The following is a 15206-nucleotide window of genomic DNA, read 5'->3' on the forward strand; positions in this document are numbered from 1 at the left end:
GCACTGCGACCTGATGGCTACATCTCCACCTTCCTGTAGAAGTGGCTGTAAGTGGAAAAGCAGACCTTTTGGTAAGGATGTGGTTCTGTGTAGAAAACTTGGTACTAAGCGAGAACAGCATTTCATGTCCCGAAGTCTGTCTGCGGCTTCACTATTAGGCTCAGGTATTCAGGGTGTTCTCATTAATCTCCCATTAAAAACCCCAGTGGGTTGCCAAGTTACAGGCAACCCCGTAACTTCACGGAAAACTCTTGAGAGAAAGTTTGGAGTTAACATTAGAACACAAGGAAAGACTCAGAACTGAGCACTTTATTGTAACTTAAAAAAATAAATACACTCTAACTAACGTCTGTGAGTATCTTCTGAGTCAGAATCCTGCAGGACTCGGTTGTCTGGCAAGGTCTGAGGCTGCAGTGAAACAGGCTGGCCACCTAGTCAAGAAGGCTGAGGTCGATATGGAAGTACACATAGGGGAAATAGTCCTGGTTGCTGAGCTGCAGTCCAGGAATCTCCACGGATGCCTGCAGAGCAATGGCAAAGAAAGGCTCTTGACAAAGAGAACTCTCTGGGTTGTGGGCACTCATTCTGTCCTGAGCAGTTGCCCTGCCACCACACACATCCCCTTGCTTAAAAGTGACAGCATGCAACTTGTGGTGTTGCATCTGAGTCCCTGTGATACCTACATCCAGTATGCTTGCTGCAGCAACTTCATCCAGGTGCCGGAAGACAGAATTGAGCACCTCTCTCAGGCGTTTGGTGGCTGACTTTTTATGGGGCTGCAGGAGCACAGCCTGGAAGTTCACTGGAAGTCCATACCTGCTCAGACAAGGTGGGTCAGTTGAGTGCTTAGTGTAAATACCAGCCAAGAGGGTCTGGCCAAAGTAGAGAAGCAACAAGTGACTGGGTGGAGAGATGGCTCAGTGGCTAAGCACTTGTTCTACAGGGCTCCAACTCAGTTCCCAGTACCCATGTCAGGTGGCTCACAACTGCCTATAACGCCAGCTCCAAGGGATCCTATAACCTCTGGCCTCTTTGGGCGCTTGTGTATGTGTTACACATGCATAAAAGTAAACCCTAAAAAAAAAAAAAAAAAATGAATGGCTGTAACTGACACAACTTGGAAAAGCAAAACTATAAAAAAAAGGTAACAGGTCCTTGGGTGCTTTTTCTAGCTTCTCCATTGAGGGCCCTGTGTTCCATTTTATAGATGATTGTGAGCATCCACTTCTGTATTTGCCAGCCACTGGCATAGCTTCATATAAGACAGCTATAACAGGGTCCCTTCAGCAAAATCTTTCTGGCATATGCAATAGTGTCTGGGTTTGGTGGCTGATTATGGGATGTATCCCCGGCTGGGGAATTCTCTGGATAGTCCATCCTTTCATCTTAGCTCCAAACTTTGTCTCTGTAACTCCTTTCATGGGTATTTTGTTCCCTATTCTAAGGAGGAATGAAGTATCCACCCATTGGTCTTCCCTCTTCTTGATTTTCTTGTGTCTTGCAAATTGTATCTTGGGTGTTCTATGTTTCTGGGCTAATATCCACTAACTCTATAGGTGGAACAACAATATGAACTAATCAGTACTCCCAGAGCTCGTACCTCTAGCTGCATGTGTAGCAGAAGATGGCCTAGTTGGCCATCACTGGGAGGAGAGGCCTCTTGGTATTGCAAACTTTATATGCCCCAGTACAGGGAAACGCCAGGGCCAAGAAGCGGGAGTGGGTGGGTAGGAGAGCAGGGTGGAGGGAGGTTATAGAGAACTTTCGGGATAGCATTTGAAATGTATATAAAGAAAATATCTAATAAAAATAAATGGAAAAAAAAAGAAAATATCCAATAAAAGAAAAAAAAAAGACAATTCAAAAAAAAATAAATAAATAACAGGGCCAGGTAACCAAAGGCTAAAAAATGATACTAAGTCTCTGAGCTGTACTAACCATTTCTGAAGGTCACAGCTATGACAAGAACCAAGAGCTCATGGCTCCAGCCGCCTGTACTTGAGTTGCTCAAGCAGCGGATCTGAACTTTACAGGTCTCCATTCAGCTGTTACTTGTGCCCACTAAAGGAGAACAGCAGAAGTCCTCTCAAGGTATATTCTTCTTGCTCAGCTTTTGGGTGCATAGCAAAGAGCTTCAATCTGACCAATCATTTCCTCAAGAATCACTGTGCCTGGGGTGTCCATTATTCCAGAGCAGCATTCAAATGCATCAGTGAGCCAAGGTTCCACTTCCATGCCTGGCCAGTGTGGCTGTACTAGTCAGTCTGTGCCCCAGAGGAGTGTCCTCCATGCCCATTCTTACCTAGCACAGAATTTCCTAACTAGTGTCTGTGCTGTGGAAATGAGTCGGGGGAATCTGTGGATACCACCAGCATGTCCACGAATTCCTCCCTGGCCCCTAAACCTTCCCAGACTTCATTGTGGGCAAAGTATTCCTGGAGTACAGCCCTGCCCTTCCCACTATGTCTGCAGGGGCCACTGGTGCCTCTGCTTTTGTTGGCCAAAGAGGACCCCTTGTACTGACTGTCCTTCCTCAAGACAAGAGCTATACTGGCTAACCAAGTGATCATAACTCATAGGCAAATCCCAGGTGTACTGACAGCTTAGTTGATCGTTGGCCAGAAACTCTAAGTGATCTTCTTGCCTTGGCCAATTACAGCATGAATACAACATGTGGCTTCAGGGCCATCTCATCCTCCTAAGTCCTTGAGGTCTCTTGGCTTCTCTGTCAGTGACATCCAACCTCCTAACCTTCCTGTGACAGTTAAGATGAACATCATCCCACCAGAGTATGATTTCAGCGGGGTTGGCAGGTTCTCGCACTGCCTCAAGGCCATACCCCAGCATGCTCCCTAAACTCAGTAGAGAAGCTGCCTCCTCTCTGGTGAGGTTAGCAAGAGATGGCATCTTGCTGTCTCTGGATGCAGGCTTCCCCATCCCACTGTGATTGGCCTACTGTCCCTTGAGAGTCAAGTCTTCACACCCAGTGTCCTGTGTCATTCATTCTTCATCCACTGCCTGCCTTTGGAAAACCCTGGCTGTGTGATTCCCTTTCCATGAAAACATTGAGAATGATGTTTTTGCTCAGGATGTGTTTGCTCTTAAAACAACATGTGCTTGGTTTGCTCTATGACACCGGTGACTGAATTCTGGGCTTCATGCATGCCAGGCTGATGCTCTCAATCACCGAGTACACACCATCCCTGACAGGTGATTTGGATTCACGCCTGAATTAACCTATGGTTTCCACATTTTCCACAGTGACTGTCTTCCTTTTATTTTAAAATGATAGAAATTAAGATGAAATCATTTTTCAGGTGTAGCTTTTCTACCCTTGGAGGGTGGAGAAATAAGACAGCCTGGGAAAGTCTTCTAGGTACCACTGGGGCCGAGCAATAGCAGAGGGTCTGTGTGGGTTACACAGGTGAGTGAGGCAGGCAGAGCAGGGCACACATGGCCAACAGATTCCTTTGACGGAATGGAAAAGATTGCTAAGATGTAGCCACAGAAAGCAAAGGGCAGGAGGGCAAGAGAGAGAGATGCTGCCCAGCCCAGCATCCCTGCCACGCACCTGAGCACAGACTCCACAAACACTCTCAGGGCCTTAATGTGGATCCAGGCAATAAAGGCCTCGCTGAAGTTCACCTTGAGCCAGCGCAGCAGAGGTCCCTGCAGAGATGGGAAAACTACGTGAGCCTCTGGACACTTCAACTAATAAATACCAAGAAAGGGGCTTGCTATATACAGAGCATGCCCTGAGATGAGAAGAAAGGCCCAGGAACCAGCAGAAGCAGAGATAATTGGAAGAACCTAGGGAGGCTCATGACCACTGCATGCAGGCACCTGACACTGGGAAAGCTCTAGGGGCAGCCACCGGCACATGCAAGAGGCCACCTCAGACCAGCGGTAGGAAGCTGGGCAGCTCTTGACCTCAAGTCTGTCACTGGCATCTCAAGGCTCTTGTCTGACACTGAACAGTCAAGAAGCCCACCTCATCGGAAGGTACTGCCCTCAGAGTCCAGCCCAACCATCCACAAGTTGACCTGACAGGGCTCTTAAAGCCCCATCTAGGCCATATCTGTTGCTGCCGCAGAGCCTGATGTGGTTGTTCCTTAGGGACAGCCTCCACCTGACATTTTAAACTGCTGGCCAAGGCCAGAGATGGCCCAGCCAGGACAGTCAGGGAGGAATGCTGAGCGATCAAACCACCCACCCTCCAGCCAGAGCCCTGCCCATCACCAGTCACCAGCTCCAGCCACCTTCAGCCAGGGCACAGGCATCCCTTCCAGATGACAAGCCCCATTCCCTGCCTAGAGAGTCAGCTCCAGAAAGTCCATGAAGGTTAGGACAGCAGGATTCTAGGCTCCAGTTTCAGCCCTCACAAGCAAGAGCAAACAACACCGATTGCATAGATTTGATCCTTAGAAGAGCCTCAGCTGGGAGAGAATTGAGCCAGGAACCCCCAGGGTTCCCAGGGGTGCTTACCTCACCCTCGCCCTCACTCTCTCTGTCTCTGTCGGTCTGCCCCGCAGCAGGCCTAGCAGGGTTACCTAGCGGGGTTACCTTAACCTTGTGGTCACGGTAGGTGGCTGATCCCTTTTTTAGAGCAACACAGGAAGTTTGCTAAAGGTACAGAAATGATTTATTAATCTTTCAGCAAGTATGTATCATGAACACAAATAATTCTCATGGCCTGGGAAACAATATGCAAGCAAGATCTGGAATCCCTGCTCACAGAAAGGTGTGGCAAGGGTTCAAGGTCTATGGTTTTGGATACTAGGGAAAAGAGCCAAGTCTATGTGCCTGCTTGGGTCAGGCCCCCAGCAGCAGCAGACAAAGACAGCTCCCAGCTGTATTATTAAACTCTTCTCACCTAGGGAGCTCATTTACACTCAGGAGCAGCTTCCTCCTTGTCATTCATAGGACCTATATCACATACAGGACACTAGAAAAGCACACAGCCAGGCCACTTCACCCTTTATCACCTGTCTGTAAAAGAGTAGAAAACACAGGGCAACTCAACCCTGTGTTCACAGAGTAAGCCAGCCCCAGTAACTAAAGGATAGGGAATGCTTGGCTTTATCCACTCTCAATCAGACCAATTGAGAGAGATTCTCAGTGCTGGGGTGGGTGGGGGTTCTCACTGACCGTCCCGGAAGCTCCATTCACCAGCACAGTTCCTGAGTGTCTCCCAGGAGCTCTGTTTCCCATACACATGGGAAACCCTAGCAGGTTCTCTGGGGCAGCTGGGGTCACAGAAGTCTATGGGTAAAGATACCACCAGCTAGCAATCTAAGCCCCAAGGTGCAGGTAGCAGGCTCATTTGTGTCATTCAAACACACAGGATGGGCAACAAATGTCCTACTTCACCTACAGGCAGAGTCTTTATGATCTGGCCCCATCTAGGGACATTGCAGGGACTCAGTCAGGAGAGCAACAACCAAGGAAAATCTCCACCTAAGGGAAGGCTAGGCATTTGTGATGGACAGGATCCCAGGAAGCTGAGGTCAGGGAAGGCAGCACTGGCTTCTGTGGCTTCTGTTCTTGTTGGTGATAGCCATTCCTGCCAGAATGTGCCATGTCTATGGCATTGCTCCAAGAAGCTGAGCACCCTCAGAAGCTCAGGGGCCAGGCCTTGGCTAGGATCCAGTTGACTTTGGATCTGGGCACTGTGGGTGCGGGCTCAAGTCATACACATGACTTGTGTGTGTGTGTGTGTGTGTGTGTGTGTGTGTGTGTGTGTGTATCCACATGGGCTAGAAAATGAAGGTGTCACACTTGCCTATCATGTACAATACCCTAGGTTCCATCCCCAGAGCACAAATTGAGCATTGTAGCACACACCTATAATCTCAGTACTTTGTAGGTAGAAGCAGGAAAAACAGAAGTTCAAAGCCATCCTCAGTTACATATCAAGTTAGAGGCCATCCTGTGTCACATGAGACCCTCTCTCAAAAACAAACGAAAAACAACATTAAGTCCCCAACTCTGTGAACTACCATCAGCTGCAGTTTCCATCTGCGAAGGGAAGAGCAGGCAGGTAGGGCTCTAAGAACAATTTTGGGGGGACTCAGAAAAGCCTCTCACTCAGCCAGGTCATCCTGGATGTGCTCATGCTAGCTGCAGAATGTGTGAGGAGGCCTGGGGCACATACTGAGCCCCTTGTGAAAGAAGCACTGTACCGACACTGCAGCCCCGCCTCTCCCTACATGGACCTATAGCTGTGGCTCACACTGCAGCCCCGCCTCTCCCTACATGGACCTATAGCTGTGGCACACACTGCAGCCCCGCCTCTCCCTACATGGACCTATAGCTGTGGCACACACTGCAGCCCCGCCTCTCCCTACATGGATCTATAGCTGTGGCACACACTGCAGCCCCGCCTCTCCCTACATGGACCTATAGCTGTGGCTCACACTGCAGCCCCCGCCTCTCCCTACATGGACCTATAGCTGTGGCACACACTGGCTTTCCTGAGGCTCAAGGACACTCTGCTTACTCTCCACCTACCACTGAAGTGCTACCAGAATGTACTCGGATGAAGCCTTCCTCTGCAGAGGCTTAGAAGAAGGAACTGGAAAACGTGCACCTAGGCAAGTGCCTTGAGAGTGCGGAACTGAGCCAGGTGCTGCCATCACAGGACACCAGAGCCTGGAACACACTTTTGCAGAGCACTGGCCTGATGGTCCCAGACCTACAGATTCCAGTTCAACACCAAGTTCTCAGTTTTGCCCCAGTGACAGAGGCTGACCTTTCCACGAAGTGTCTGTGGCCGGGCTCCTAAGAGGACAGGGGTGCCAGGGGCAGCCTGAAATCTACAGTCAGCATAAGGACACTGGTGGCTGTGTAATCTCTGAGGCAGTGGCACTATCCACTCTGGGCACAGATGCTTCCTCCTGGTGCCCCCTGCTTTGGCTGATCTGTGGCAAGTCCACAGTGATCCCCTGGCCAGGCTACACTTGAGCATCTCAACTACTGTGGAACAGACAAGCTCTTCCAGGACAGTGATCCAGGACAGGGTGGTGAGCTGCGTCAGGGAGTGGCGCTCAGTACATACACCATCTGAACTCACCTGTGCCCAGCATGAGCTCAGGAGATGGGAAAGTGAGACTGACCCACAGAATATTAGGGAGTGCGTGTCAGCTGTCTAGAGCCCTCCCGCAGCCCGGTACTCACATACTGTTGTTTCTTATCAGACAGCAGCCTCGTCATCTCCTCCCTTTCTCTTTTAATTTCTTTTTCATCGTAGTAAAATTCCCGGACAATGAACCTTTAAAAAAGCAACTAGACTTGTAACTGGGCAGAATCTAGACAAGGCTGGTACCGCCCAGGGATTCACACCAAACCTGGTGGAACCTATGACCCATACCCTTACTTGTTTTCTTTGGCTTTGACTTTGAAATCTTCAATCACTTTCTGGAAGAGAGTCACCGTGAAGAGGCCACCTTCGTTGTCCTCGGCGATCAATCTAGGGAGAAGCATTTGCTAGCTGGATGATCTAGGATCACTCCCCTGGGCTCTGAGCTGGAGCTGGGCTCAGAGGGGCTCCTCATCAGCCTCAGGAGGCCATCCCCACTGGCAGTCAGGCTCCATGGGCCTGGTGGCATATGCTTCAGCCCTTGGCTGGGACCAGGACCTGGGAACCAAGGGTGTCCTGATAACTTCCCACTACCCACCCCTCCAGGATCAGCCCGCAAGCTCCAGCAGAGACTCTGGTTGGGAGCAGCAACTTGTTTCGTCTTGTGCTCCTCAAATGGCTGACTGATATCATCAGCTCCCCACAGGGTCGCAGACACTGTTGCTGGCTATGCAAGTTCCAGTGAAGCAAGTGGCAGAAGCCATTCCACAAGGGCCACTCCACTTCCGATATCATGAAGCCCTAACTGGACACGTCATTGCCAGCATGTAGCACAGGCTGCTGGAGTCACTGTCCCCAGCAACTCGTAGACAGTGGTCAAAACAAGAAGTCTTGAGGGCCTAGGCATGCCTGGTTGGCAGGTCCCCTCACTTGTGTCTCAGAGTCTGTACCCATAGGAACTTTCCCTAAGCTTCAGACCTTTCCAGAATTGGTTGGTACAGACTTAAGTACTCTTTTAATCATGAAAGGCCTAAGGTCTCTGCTCTGTGGCCCAGCACCCTGCCGAGCTGACCTTCCTCTAGAGGCAAGCCTCAAGAACAGAAGACCTCTCTGCCTACCAGGCAGCTCCTGTCTGGTGCTACCTGCCCAAAAAGAGATGTGCCTCTTCAAGCTCTGTCTCTCCCAAGACCTTAGACTGTGACTAATCTGTTCTTTGCAAAGCCACAATTTAGCTCCTGGTGGTTGTGTTTTGGGAGTAAGTGGTATGCTCCCCAAGGCCAAGATCTCAGGAATGAACAGGTTGCAATAGGAAGGGGGTTGGGGTAGAATGGGGTTGGGGACTGAGTAAGACAGGATGGAAGGGTACGATGTGTTGGGAAAGGGTGGGGTGGATGAAGGTGGGGTGGGATGTAATAGGATGGGTAGGATGTAAATGGATGGTGGGGGGATGAGATGAATAGGGGAGGTGGGATGAGGTGGGGGGATGGGGTGGGACCGGATGAGGTTGGGGGGGGTGTGAAGTGGGCAGCTCTGGGTGCAGTGTGATGGGGCAGATAATTGAGCTCATGTTATTTATGGCTCATTATTAAATTTCCTTTATGGCATACATAAAGGTGTATGGTTTGAGATCACAAATAAGTTCCACATGGTTAAGAGTCTCCTAGCTCTGCCCGATTAACTAGGCTGGAGACCCCTAATCTCATGACCCCGCGGGTGGTTTTTCTTGTCTCCACGGTCCCCATGACTCTGCTTGAATTTTGGCCCAGGCACCGAGACATTCTTGTCACATGTTTTTTGCATTTATATAAATGACATGGTTGTGTGTATCCCTGCTGTGGTAATGAGGATGGCCCCCAGGGCTCGTATTATGTGAATGCTTAGTTACCATTGAGTGGTACTATTTGAGAAGGATTAGGAGACACAACCTTGTCAGGGTCTGTGTAACCTGTTGACGTGTGTCACTGGGGAGGGGGGGCTTTGAGGTTTCAAAATCCCATGTCAGGCCCGGTGTGCATGTGTTCATATTCTCCCCCTCCCTCTGTGTGTGTGTGTGTCTGCCTGCCTGCCTGCCTGCCTGCCTCTCTGCCTATGAATCAGGACATAGCTCTCTGCTATTGCTTCAGCATTATGCTCCCTGCCATGATTTAAAAAAAAAAAAATGGACTAAGCCTCTGAAAGCCTAAGTGAGCCCCAGTTAAATGCTTTCTCTTATAAGAGTTGCCCTGGTCATGGTGTCTCTTCACAGCAGTAAAACACTGACTAAGACACCTGTCAACAATTAACATTTTGCCCATTCTCAAAGTGAGCTCTGATGTGTACAGCTGAGTTGCTGGTTTCCCATGGTTTTCCTCGGCCTACACAGGTTCAACCCAGTCCTACCCTTCATTATTGCTGTGCCCTCCTAATGTTCCTTTTCTGAGCCCAACTGGCCACACACTGAGACTGTTCTCCCTGCTCAGACTGTTGCCAGCCCCTGGGCTGCTGCTCTATCCAGGCATTTGCTGAACAATCTCTGCACCCATCTGCTTAGGCAGAGCAGAATGGATGTTAAGAAGAGAATACAGAGAAGACAGGCAGAAAACACATGGAGAGTCTCTGCTGAACGCAGCCAGAACAGCCTTCGCAGAGTAGGGACAGGGACATGGAGCTTTGAAAGACAACAGTGGACAGGAATCTGCCAAGGTGACAAGAAGGAATTCCTGGCCACACGGACTCAATGAACAGGTTTGGTGCTATGAGGTGTCCCTCCCTGGCACATGTCTGGTGCCCCATGAACACCTACACACTCCTTTCTGGGGACATAGAGGAAGCAAGGTCTCACTCACTTGGTTGACCGAGGGACCACCATGTCCGATAGGGACTCATATGTCTTCTGCCACTGTGCAAAGCTTGACCTGTAGAGACACAGACTGTGGGGTGCTTTGGGAAGACAGGGCTTCTACTGTCTCAGTAAACTATTTGCCCCTTCTCCTGAAGACTGAAAGTCATGAGATAGAACCAGGGAGTGTTCCCAACATCCCAAAAGGTCCTGCTGTGGCCAGGTGCCATGCTGAGCCCACTGCAAGGGCCTGAGGACTTCCCAGAAGGTTCCTATGTGAAGATCCTAGGTATTGGTATGTTTTGAAGGTCACTAATAATTTTCTGGGCCCAGGTGAATGGCCTTCTAGCTCCAGGTGAAAGGAACAGTAGAGCTCAAAGTTCTTCTTATGGGCACAACACAGGAAGTACTGCAATTGCTACCATCTCCTACTTCTGTGGAGCCGCTGGCCCGCCGCAGGCCCTGTGCAGGAATGTCACAAGGGGCCCACCTCACTCTTGACAAGATCCAGGCACCCCACAGCCTTTCTATCTACATACTTGGGGACAATGACCAGGAGGGTTATGAGATATTCAGAATCAAGTACGAAGTCTTCCTTGCTGACAATATCGCTCAGTGTCCGAGTGAAGAGGTTCCCCCTGGAAGGTGGAGGGACAACAGATAAGACTATTAGAGAGAGAATTGCCAATTCCATGTGTCCTATAGCATCCAGACAAACAATGGGAAATGGAGCAGGCTCACGGGAGATTCTGAGCCCCGTCTGCCAGAGCCAGGTACAGCCAAATGGTAAGCGAGCTAGTACTTCTTCCCTCAGGGGCAGGGAGGCTGGCAAAGCCTCTGCAGCTATCACCTGTCCCTCAAGGGGGTGCTGAATTCAACACTTCAGTGACCTGCACTCTCCCCAAAAGCCAACCCAAGTGCTGGGAGGGGAACTCAGGTGGCAGGAGCTAAAGTTATTCAAGTATCAAGACAGCAGCCAGGTCTCCGAGTTGCAGAGGACAGATAGAGCTAGATAGAGCTAGCTCCGTGTCACTTTACACTGTTTGGTCTAGCAGCTGGGGACACTCACCTGAAATAGCTTTGTCTATGCCACCAGTCCTGGCTAGGATGAAAAGCATGGATGGTACTCTTACTACGCTGTAGCATGGACAGATGTGCCTACCAAGACATGGTGACTATCCAGACTGCAGAGTCCTAGCCAGAGAGCCCAGAGAGCATGAGGGCTGCAGTATTAGCCCACAGCTTCCCACTTCCCAGGCAGAGCCAAGGGCAAAGCTTCAAAGGCAAGAGAAAAATTCTATCCCCCAAGGGCCTCTCCTCTCCTGCCTGAACCAACACCACACAACTGTGTGGTCATGGACAAATGCCGGTGGATCCCCTCCAGAGTCACCCTGGGCACAGCCACCTCTCACCATAGCATACACATTAGCCTTCTAGGAGACCTGTTGAATGAGTACTGTGACTTTTCAAGAGTAGAAACTGTTTCTGCATGTTTGGTGAAGGAGGAGGAATCGGAGACTGTATGAGAGAAGAGAACACGGAGCAGTCATCTGCTAAGATCCCAATTCTCTGTTTTCCTCTTTGGTTTTCTGAGACAGGTTCTCTTTGTGTAACCCTGGCTGCCCTCACTCTATAGACCAGGCTGGCCTCAAACTCACAGAGATCTGCCTGCCTCTGCCTGAGTGCTGGGACTAAAGGCATGGGTCACCATCACCAGGCTTCCCAATTCTCTTTCTAATTACACTTTTTATTTATTTACTGTGTGTGTGTGCTATAGAACATGTGTAGATGACAGAAGACAACTTGCAGAAGTCAGTTCTCTCCCTCTATCAGAGGGAGAGATTGAACTTAGATCATCATGCAGGTGGCAGGCACCTTAACCCACTGATCCATCTTGCCAGCTGCCAAGCTGTCTATGACTTGGTGGTGAAGTGAGTGGGTAGCCTACCATGTTCTGGACTCCAGGCTCGAGAAGGACCAACCTATCCTGAGCTCAAGGCAACTCGTGCCCACCTTATGACTAGTATCCACCTTTGCTCATGTCCCGTTACCTTGGGGCAACTGAACCCGACTTTCTCACCGCAGATGGACAGCAGCTTCAGCATCCTTTCAGTTTGGACTTGGGGTTGTTTTGGACATGTGAATGTTTTATTAGAACAATGAGCTCTCTTGCAGGCAGGAGGTAGTTTAAAGCAGAAACCCACTGGCTTCGTACAGTACTCACACAATAGCTCCAGGCATGCTTACATGGCAGTTTCAGTCTTTGTGTGGTGGCCATGGCCAGAGCCATGAGGTCAGGTACAGAACTTTTCATTTAAAGAATCATAATGATGCTTAAAACTTTCCCCCCAGCTGGGCGTGGTGGTGCACGCCTTTAATCCCAGCACTTGGGAGGCAGAGGCAGGCAGATTTCTGAGTTCGAGGCCAGCCTGGTCTACAGAGTGAGTTCCAGGACAGCCAGGGCTATACAGAGAAACTCTGTCTCGAAAAACCAAAAAAAAAAAAAAAAAAAAACCCAAAAAAACAAAACAAAAAAACAAAAACAAAAAAAACCTTTCTCCCCTTTTTGGGAGCATTTTTCATTTTGAATTTTCAGATTAGGAATGGTCAACTTTTGTTTCTTTTGTGACTAGCAAATCTAGCCTAGGGACCCTAAAGAGGGAAACATAACTGGCAGTACCAAGGGAAGCTCTGAGCTCCTGGGCTGTTCGGCTTTTCTGACCTCAGATTCAGGATCTAGAGGCAAGGGATGGGCACTACTTCATGCTAATTGGCCCTATTCATCCTTCCCTCTCACACAGGAGCAGGTCCAGGTTTGTATGTAACTATTTCTTCCTGGGTGCTTACTGTCACCCCCAAGATAGTCTCTGATGGCCCTGGGCTTGCTTTTCTACTGATTTCACCACACTGGAGCCTGGTCTGTCAGGAGCCTGAACAATACATTGTCCTTATAAGGCCAGCAGACAGTTTTGTGGCTGAGTCCCTGCATCTGTCCACCCTGGGTGGCTGCTGATCCTATCTGCCCCTAGAAGACAGTTGGGGTCTAACATCCCACCCTACCTGCTCCCCTTGGAGAGGAGATGGAGTGAGAGGCCTGGGCAGACTCCCCAGAGCCACATAAACTGAGTGAGGAGTGGGGAGGAAGGAAAGAAGGAACGAGCAGGAGAAACGCCATGCTCCTCTGTGTTCACAGGCAGGGCAGCCACCCTACCTGGCTCTGTTCTCTCTTCATCTACTCCAGGTTCCTAGTGTGTGGCTCCATCTGTCCACCTGGCTCGGGAGCCACAGCCATGGGGATCTTCCCCACACTAACCCACGACATACATGCACAGAGAAGGCAGCAAGCATGGTACGCACGTGGATCTCTTCTCCAAGTTCTCCAGGTTGGCCTTCAGAACGCTGTAGGCGGCTGTCCGGGACTTCAGGTCTGTCTCGATTTGTGCCAGTTGCTGGGAGGGAGGGGGGAGAGACTCTCCTGGTGACCTTGAGGAGTTAGTGACACTCTTCAAACATCTCACCAAGCATCCATGGACACTTAACAACAGTGACCAAGCCAGCCATGGGCGCTCATTGCTGTAAGTCCAGCACTTGGGAGGCAGAGACAGGAAGATCAGTTTCAGATCATCCTCCGCTATACAACTACACAGGAAACCCTGTCTCAGGGTAAAGAAAGAAGAAACAAAAGAAAAACAAAAAGAAAAGAAAACCAGCAACCTACTGACTCACCAGGGTGGCTTTACCTGTCTCCCTCCTGAGTCTTCCAACTCTCAAGCATCCGGCCCGCTTAGTTTCCACATGGGGAAGCAGAAGGGACAAGACCTCACTTTATAGGTGCTGAGGTACGAGCCACACAGCTTGCCCAGTGAACACTAGCTTGGGCTTCTTCCTAGCAAGCAATGGCAGACTGGGGAGGCCCACATCAGCCTGCCTTGGCCCTGTTAGAGGGCAGCCAGTGAAGTATCCTGTCTTCCATGGTGACCTTCCATGTTCAGCCTCTCAGGCATCCACCTCGCCAGGCTTGACTGCAGCCTCCTCCCGAGCTGCAGGACACAATGACTGAGCACCTCTGTTCCCTGTGTTAGGCTCCACATCTACCCAGAGGAGGAATGCCACCTTTAGAAGAGCCCCAAGAACAGTTAGCCACAGTGAAGAGCAGTTGTTGACGGCTACGGTAACTAAGCGGAGGCCAGAAAGCAACAAGTGACTCAAAGCCACAGGCTGAGCTCTGTGCTAATTTAAAGAAAGTTCTGCTCCCCCAAGGGCTCACAGAGATCTGGCCCTGCAAAGACACAGCATGACAGTAAACCATGCCCTGTAGCCATAACTACAAATAGGTGGGTGTGTATTTGATATGCATGGATGCATGTCAGCTAACAGGCAGTGGTGGATACTTCACAACTGTGCATGTAGCCCAGTGGCTCTCAGCCTGTGGATTGTGACCCCTTTGGGAGTTGAATGACCCTTTCATAAGGGTCACATATCAGATATCCTGTATATCAGACATTTACAATTCATAACATTAGCAAAATTACAGATATGAAGCAACAGTGAAGATAATGTTATGATAGAGGGTGAGGGGTCACCACAACATGAAGAACTGTATTAGAGGGTAGCAACATTAGGAAGGTTGAAAACCACTGCAGCCTTTACACACAAGCCATCTGACCATCTCCTTGCTAATGTTTGGCAGTGGGCGGTGGTAAGAGTGCTTGGTCCAGCAATGTGTGTTTATGATCTAGGGTACAATGCTGATGGAGGAGATGTTGAGATCATGAGATGAAACCCACGGCACTGTGGAAGCTCTGAGTTTAAATACTCAGAACAGACATCCAAAAAAGGCGGTCCTCTCTGAACCTTCAGCGCCCATCACTGAGAGAGGGAAAGGGAACCGGATCTCAAGCAGTAGCGGATTTTCAATGTCCTGTCTTTGCATTGATTATGGGGATGAGATTTATCTTTTCCTTACATTTTAAAAACATTTTTCAGAACGGTAATATATTCCCAGGGCATTACAAAAATGCTTCGCAGAGATCTATGTGCCGTGTGGGGTTTTCTTCACTGATGGCATCCTACTGCGTCTGCACACTAGGCTACAAGGGTTGCACAGCTACACTATACACTCGGATCATACCACACGCCACACTCAAGGGGCGGCCACACCATCTGACTACATGAAAAACTGCTATACAAACAGTAAAAAGCCTTACCACCACCTCAGAAGAACCAAGTGAGGCTGGGGCTGAGACACATGCTCTTGTGGCAACAAGGACTGAAGACCCAGTCTCCCACAACCTCTGGCCTGCTGGCCTG

General features: G+C 49.8%; 1 protein-coding gene across 6 annotated transcripts in view; it reads right to left on the reverse strand.

Moving 5' to 3' along the window:
• Positions 1 to 291: 291 nt before the first annotated feature.
• The window catches only part of Atp6v1c2 (ATPase H+ transporting V1 subunit C2), a 62436-nt gene continuing 47521 nt past the window's right edge, over positions 292 to 15206 (reverse strand). For 4 of the 6 annotated variants that reach the window (XM_085830212.1, XM_085830211.1, XM_085830213.1 and 1 more), the window contains 9 exons: positions 13254 to 13345; positions 10436 to 10534; positions 9904 to 9972; positions 7376 to 7468; positions 7177 to 7270; positions 4486 to 4623; positions 3572 to 3669; positions 684 to 816; positions 292 to 521 (listed from right to left, as the gene is read on the reverse strand). In XM_085830212.1, the coding sequence (XP_085686338.1) occupies positions 432 to 521; positions 684 to 816; positions 3572 to 3669; positions 4486 to 4623; positions 7177 to 7270; positions 7376 to 7468; positions 9904 to 9972; positions 10436 to 10534; positions 13254 to 13345 (906 nt within the window). In that variant the 3' untranslated portion in view covers positions 292 to 431. The remainder of the gene's footprint in view (positions 522 to 683; positions 817 to 3571; positions 3670 to 4485; positions 4624 to 7176; positions 7271 to 7375; positions 7469 to 9903; positions 9973 to 10435; positions 10535 to 13253; positions 13346 to 15206) is intronic. The other 2 variants (XM_029484729.2, XM_029484727.2) reach the window with 1 other exon arrangement.

Source organism: Mus caroli, unplaced genomic scaffold (assembly GCF_978045245.1).
Source record: "Mus caroli unplaced genomic scaffold, Mus_caroli_1 scaffold_14, whole genome shotgun sequence".
NCBI classification, from domain to species: Eukaryota; Metazoa; Chordata; class Mammalia; order Rodentia; family Muridae; genus Mus; species Mus caroli.